The sequence below is a fragment of the Poromitra crassiceps genome, assembly GCF_964638095.1.
Source record: "Poromitra crassiceps genome assembly, chromosome: 20".
Classification (NCBI taxonomy): Eukaryota; Metazoa; Chordata; class Actinopteri; order Beryciformes; family Melamphaidae; genus Poromitra; species Poromitra crassiceps.
The window spans coordinates 27,863,121-27,870,620 of NC_139637.1; the positions used below are offsets into that span (position 1 = coordinate 27,863,121).

At 43.5% G+C, this 7,500-nt stretch overlaps 1 protein-coding gene across 1 annotated transcript in view; it reads left to right on the plus strand.

The window, feature by feature from the left end:
- The window catches only part of ptpn18 (protein tyrosine phosphatase non-receptor type 18), a 56,076-nt gene that overhangs the window by 23,593 nt on the left and 24,983 nt on the right, over positions 1 to 7,500 (plus strand). Inside the window, exons 4-7 of the mRNA XM_083657106.1 lie at positions 1,581 to 1,676; positions 5,137 to 5,175; positions 5,458 to 5,526; positions 6,897 to 6,959. Of these exons, the coding sequence (XP_083513232.1) occupies positions 1,581 to 1,676; positions 5,137 to 5,175; positions 5,458 to 5,526; positions 6,897 to 6,959 (267 nt within the window). The remainder of the gene's footprint in view (positions 1 to 1,580; positions 1,677 to 5,136; positions 5,176 to 5,457; positions 5,527 to 6,896; positions 6,960 to 7,500) is intronic.

Below are 7,500 nucleotides of genomic sequence, written 5' to 3' on the forward strand. Positions count from 1 at the left end.
CACCTGGAAGTTCACCTGAGATGTAGTCACCTGGAAGTTCACCTGAGATGTAGTGACCTGGAAGTTCACCTGAGATGTAGTCACCTGGAAGTTCACCTGAGATGTAGTCACCTGGAAGTTCACCTGAGATGTAGTCACCTGGAAGTTCACCTGAGATGTAGTGACCTGGAAGGGGTTAGTTAGGGTTGGGCAGCTGTGAAAAGTCACCTGGGTGAATCCATCTCGTGCTCCTGTGTACGAGGAGCACAAGATGTCGTCTCGCGAGATCTGGGGAGTGATGCCACCCAACTGGAAGTGATGTCACGCAATTGTCGTGATGTCATCAGTGACAGTCACTCGAGCAAATGTTGAATGTTGCAAATGTTGAATGTTGCAAATGTTGAATGTTGCAAATGTTGAATGCTGCAAATGTTGAATGTTGCAAATGTTGAATGTTGCAAATGTTGAATGCTGCAAATGTTGAATGTTGCAAATGTTGAATGCTGCAAATGTTGAATGTTGCAAATGTTGAATGAATTCGGTCATATAGGTGTGCTCTCCCACTTCTCCAGATAACACTACACCTCTGGTCACCAGGCACAGTCCTCTCATAACACTTCAGGGGAGAAGAGACCATGTAGGAGACTTGCTGCTACCATGTGTTAGAACTAGTGCAGTGCCCGGTCCCCCCATGTGCGCTCACTCAGCTCCCCCTAAAGGCCCAATTATACCCAAGCTTACGGATACGCATGAAACGGTGCAAAACCACACACACTCATACATTTGACTCTCTACTGCCCACTGGTGGATGTATTGCTTAACATGATACCAACGTGAAAGACGCATGGAAGTATGTGGGCAGTGACGATTACACCGTTTGAAACAGACAGCCTTAACGGCACTCCCCCAGTTTGAAGTCAATCTGACAAACGGAGATACGCAAAGGACGGACAGAGAGCCTGAGGAGACCCATGGACCAATGGACTATCTGGCGTATGGAGTGGGTGGGTGGGAGACATTGTCCAGGATGCTGTTGTGATGTGTGTGTCTCTCCTGCAGGGGATGACAGTGAGCAGGCTGTAACGTGTGTTGTGATGTGTGTGTCTCACCTGCAGGGGATGACAGTGAGCAGGCTGTAACGTGTGTTGTGATGTGTGTGTCTCACCTGCAGGGGATGACAGTGAGCAGGCTGTAACGTGTGTTGTGATGTGTGTGTCTCACCTGCAGGGGATGACAGTGAGCAGGCTGTAACGCATAAGTGGTTCCCAACCTTAGGGTCACGACCCTAAGTGGGGTCACCTGGAATTCAAAAAAATTGGCTGGGAAAAAAAAAAAAAAAAAAGTGATGTGAGTGTCTCCTGCAGGGGCCAGGGGGTGTCTCCTGCAGGGGGCGACAGTGAGCAAGCGGTAATGTGTGTGTGTGTGTGTGTGTGTGTGTGTGTGTGTGTGTGTGTGTGTGTGTGTTGTGATGTGTGTGTCTCTCCTGCAGGGGGCGACAGTGAGCAGGCTGTAACGTGTGTTGTGATGTGTGTGTCTTTCCTGCAGGGGGCGACAGTGAGCAGGGTGTAACGTGTGTTGTGATGTGTGTGTCTTTCCTGCAGGGAGCGACAGTCAGCCGGCGGTACATTGCAACTCAGGGACCGCTGAGCAGCACCGTGAGAGACTTCTGGAGGATGGTCTGGCAGAGCGAGGTCAAGGTACACAGCTCCAGGAATTAGTCTGGGTCACATTCACACAGCAGACATACATGAATTAGTCTGGGTCACATTCACACAACAGACATACATGAATTAGTCTGGGTCACATTCACACAACAGACATACATGAATTAGTCTGGGTCACATTCACACAACAGACATACATGAATTAGTCTGGGTCACATTCACACTGCAGACATACATGAATTAGTCTGGGTCACATTCACACAGCAGACATACATGAATTAGTCTGGGTCACATTCACACAGCAGACATACATGAATTAGTCTGGGTCACATTCACACAGCAGACATACATGGATTAGTCTGGGTCACATTCACACAGCATTCATACATGAATTAGTCTGGGTCACATTCACACAGCAGACATACATGAATTAGTCTGGGTCACATTCACACTGCAGACATACATGAATTAGTCTGGGTCACATTCACACAACAGACATACATGAATTAGTCTGGGTCACATTCACACTGCAGACATACATGAATTAGTCTGGGTCACATTAGTCTGGGTCACATTCACACACCAGACATACATGAATTAGTCTGGGTCACATTCACACTGCAGACATACATGAATTAGTCTGGGTCACATTCACACAACAGACATACATGAATTAGTCTGGGTCACATTCACACAACAGACATACATGAATTAGTCTGGGTCACATTCACACAACAGACATACATGAATTAGTCTGGGTCACATTCACACAACAGACATACATGAATTAGTCTGGGTCACATTCACACTGCAGACATACATGAATTAGTCTGGGTCACATTAGTCTGGGTCACATTCACACAACAGACATACATGAATTAGTCTGGGTCACATTCACACTGCAGACATACATGAATTAGTCTGGGTCACATTCACACAGCAGACATACATGGATTAGTCTGGGTCACATTCACACAGCATTCATACATGAATTAGTCTGGGTCACATTCACACAGCATTCATACATGGATTAGTCTGGGTCACATTCACACAGCATTCATACATGAATTAGTCTGGGTCACATTCACACTGCAGACATACATCAATTAGTCTGTGTCACATTAGTCTGGGTCACATTCACACTGCAGACATACATCAATTAGTCTGTGTCACATTAGTCTGGGTCACATTCACTAGCAGTCTGGGTCACATTCACTAGCAGTCTGGGTCACATTCACTAGCAGTCTGGGTCACATTCACTAGCAGTCTGGGTCACATTGACACAGCAGTCATACATGAATTAGTCTGGGTCAGGAGTGTTGGCAGGTATAATCTCCAATGTGTGGCCCTTTCGCTTACTTGATGTAAGTCAGTATGGCCCTCAGGATTTTTTTTGCCCACCCCTGTTTTAGATGGTATTCATGAACAATTTTACTTTCACCTATTATGTAAAAGAAATGGTCTGGTCCGGTCTGGTCCATTCTGGTCTGGTTCCTCAGAATACTACAGGGTTGCAAGGTATAGACCAGACCAGACCATTTCTAATTAAGAGTTCATTAAGGCCCACATGGGATAATTTTGTCAGGCCGGGCATCATCATCATCATCATCATCATAGGGCTGGGCAATATAGCCAAAAAATGTATTGATATACATTATTTCATATCAATCGATAATGATAATTATTGATCCTTTTTAATTATCAATTTTTTTTATAAAGACCATGAGAAAAAAAGTTTAATTTAACCACTTTATTTTGAACCACATTATTTGCAAAGGCACCAGGGTAATAATTTTACCCTTATTAAATAATAATCTTACCTTTAGGTTTTTCCCTCACCAAAATTTTGTCTGACTTTGAATCATTAGTTATTTAGCCCCCTTCCCGACAAGCTCTAGCATGACAAGCTTGGTCTCATTGGAAACCTTAGGTTGTCTCCTTTCAAATGATATCCCTACCTTTGACCTAGCTCAAAATTTGAGCGTCCCACAGTCTCTGAAATACAGTCTCACCGGCGTTCCTGCGGTGTCATAGGGGTAATAAAACATTGGAAAAAACACATTTTGGACAGGTTTTTTTCTTGGGATCATCAAAACCTTTATTTTAGAGGTCCTATGGATGCCACAAATCTAGACTAGAAAAAATAAATAAGGGGGGTGCGCGTGGACCCCTCCAAAGTACCCTACTAGTAACTAGTATTGATGTGAGTAAGAAGAGGAGACAGATACAATGGAAGTTGTCCAATCAGAGCTTTGTAGATAAATAAGAGGCAAAGCTGCTCTCTTGTGGCTGACAGAGGGCAGTGCTGTGTAAGAAAACGATCACCCGTTATGAAGCGCAGGGCGCTGTGATACACAGCGTCAAGCGTCTTCAGGACGGTGGACGAGGCATACATATACACAACATCTCCATAATCCAAGACAGATAAAGATTGAACAATCGATTTTCCAGAACAGAATGAAAAACAGGATTTGTTTCTATACAAGACACCGATTTTCCTCCTTAGTTTCTTTACAAGGTGTTCCATATGTACAGCGATACATTTAATTCACACGTTTTAATTCATTCCCATGTTTTAGTTAATTCATGCACGCACAGATGTCCCATTAAAATACCAACTATTACTCATTAAAAAACCTTTATTACATGTAAAGTGCCACAGATATGCTGATATCTTATGCTACCCCTCTCGCTCCCTCTCTTTCTCTCTCTCTCCAACACCTCACATGCACGCACGCACGCACACACACACAAGCACGCGCACACACACACACACACACACACACGCACACGCACACATACACATACACACACACACACACACACACACACACACACACACACACATATCTTTTTCTACCCCTCTCGCTCCCTCTCTTTCTCTCTCTCTCCAACACCTCAAATGCACGCACACACGCGCACACACACACACACACACACACACACACACACACACACACATGCACACACACACACACTTTACACACACACACACACGCACACACACACACTTTACACACACACACACACACACACACACACCAAAAAATGTGAAATGTGAAAAATTTGAATTTGTTTGTTCTGATTTTATTCCTATGCTGACACTTTATTCCAAATGATGTGAATATATTAACAGTAGATGACTTTGAGAAAGTTGTGTCGGCTGGTGATCATAACCCCTTTTAACTGCCAATCGTGCAATAAGATGTTTTTAAGTGTAATAGTCTGGAATTATCTTAATATGATGTTAGTTTCAGTTAGCTTTGCACAGAAATAGCCGGTAGAAATACTTTTTTACTTACTTTATTACATTTCAGAGCCTGCACTTTTTTTTTTACTTTTACCTGAGTAAAAACTTCTTCTTCTTCTTCTTCTTCTTCTTCTTCTTCTTCTTCTTCTTCTTCTTCTTCTTCTTCTTCTTCTTCTTCTTCTTCTTCTTCTTCTTCTTCTGTAACTGTACTTCTACATAAGTAAAGAACGTCTCTGGTTGCAGGTGATCATCATGGCCTGCAGAGAGGTGGAGATGGGGAAGGTAACATGTTTCTGTCTCTGTCCTTTCCTCCTGCTCAATCTGCATATCAATATATTAGCTTTTGATCAATGTCGATTTTTGAAGATACAGTACTGATTTAGACTGAAGCTGCTCATATACGATATTTTATGCAAATATTTAATATCCGCCAATTTTACTGTTTTCAAGCAAAACAAAACAAAACACACACAAAAACCCAGTCTTCAGTGTTTTCCTGTGTTCTTCTCATCAGGACAAAAGTCTCTGAAACATCCCTGCATGTCTCTGTGTTTCCTCCTGCAGAAGAAGTGTGAGCATTACTGGGCTCCAGTCAGCCAGGCGACCTCGTTTGGACCGTTCACCATCTGCAACGTAAATCTGAAATCTGAAACGCCTCCCCACCTTATTTTGGGGGTGTTTTAACTTAAAAACAGGGTTTTTCTCTAGCTCTATTTAACTCTTTTAACTCTTCTATTTAACTCTTTTTAACTCTAGCTTATGGAGGCGGATGCAAATCTCGGCATGTGCAAACCGCCAAGATTTCCACCCCCCTCCATAAGCTAGGAGCCTCGACTCGAGGCCTACAGGTCACCTGTACCTGGATTTTAAGCACCAAAGACTCCATGAGCCAGGAGAGGAGCCCCAAGCATGGAATGAATGAATGAATGAATGTGACAAATCAAAACATACAATACACCAACAAGCATACAGTATAAAATAATTTATCAGAATAACACAATAAAGTTGTGAAATGTATTTCCATTGTGGTCCTGAAGTCACATTGGTGGATTTTATCTATCAAAGTCGGTTCCAGGGGCCAGGACAGGCCCCTGGCCTGGAGGTCACATCTACCAGACAATTATATCATTTTTAAACAGTTACGTTTCTGTGTAAATCATTACAATATGCTCCCGTGAGGTGGGGATGCGTTTGGCGGCGGGGGTGCAAAACTCAGCAGCTCAGACTACAGGATATTTTTGGTCTTTCTTCACGATGTCAACATGTCAGACTAGGGCAATCATTCTGCCATAAATGTGTGATGTGTCTTGGCCGGGAGACTGGCAACAGCACAAGTCTGATCCTGACTAGGAATGCCAACTCTGACGCAGAACATCGGGAACGACCCGCAGTGAAAAACAAAATCATAACCTAAAATGATAACCTCACGGAGCGAAAAGAGGACCGACAGCGCACGGGCAGGCAAGACAGACAACACAGCACAACAGCACCGTGTAGCAGCACAGCGCAACAGCACTGTAGCAGCCAAAAGTGAGAAATATAGACTACAAAATCTATGATCCTACCTGGTACAATCTGCTTTTAGTGATCACGGTTATAGTGATCAACCACTTATATTGATCATAAAGCTTGGTCCAGAATCATTCCTATACACATGCTGTTTAAATAGTTTGCTTATAGTGATCAATACTCCGCTTACAGTGATCATTTTGGGCCTTGTCACAACCGAGAACAATAGATTTTTTTTTTTTAACTACAGCAATTTTATTTATTTTTTTACTTACAAACTGCTATCTCTGTCTGTGGAGAGATGGCTCCTGTCTGTCAACGCGAGACCGCTGTGTCTGAAACAGCTGGAGGCCTAACTCATATGGACTTTTAAAGTGAAAACATTCCTTTACTGTATTGATATATATGACAGATTGATTTAATAACTACTTGATGCTCTTAAATAAATGCTCTTGTGTTTGTTTTCTGGTGCTGTTGTTGCTGTTTGTATCCAGGAGGGGGAGACAAGTCCTAATGAAGACATGGTGGTCAGGACTCTGTCTGTCACATACCAACAGGTGAGCTTGAGTCTTGACTTGACTTGGGTTGTGGTGACTTGGGACTTGACTCTAATTGTACTTTGATGACTTGAAAAGGTTTCTAAAGTTTTCACTTGAGATCTTGTGTTTGTGTAAATGACTTAGATTAAAGTGATGAGATTTGTTCCAGCTCGGGTTGCCAACTTCTTGAAATGGAAATAAGGAACAGGGGGTGGGGGAGGGGTGTCAGTAGTGGATTTAAATAAGGAACAGGGGGTGGGGGAGGGGTGTCAGTAGTGGATTTAAATAAGGAACAGGGTGGGGGAGGGGTGTCAGTAGTGGATTTAAATAAGGAACAGGGGGTGGGGGAGGGGTGTCAGTAGTGGATTTAAATAAGGAACAGGGTGGGGGAGGGGTGTCAGTAGTGGATTTAAATAAGGAACAGGGGGTGGGGGAGGGGTGTCAGTAGTGGATTTAAATAAGGAACAGGGTGGGGGAGGGGTGTCAGTAGTGGATTTAAATAAGGAACAGGGTGGGGGAGGGGTGTCAGTAGTGGATTTAAATAAGGAACAGGGTGGGG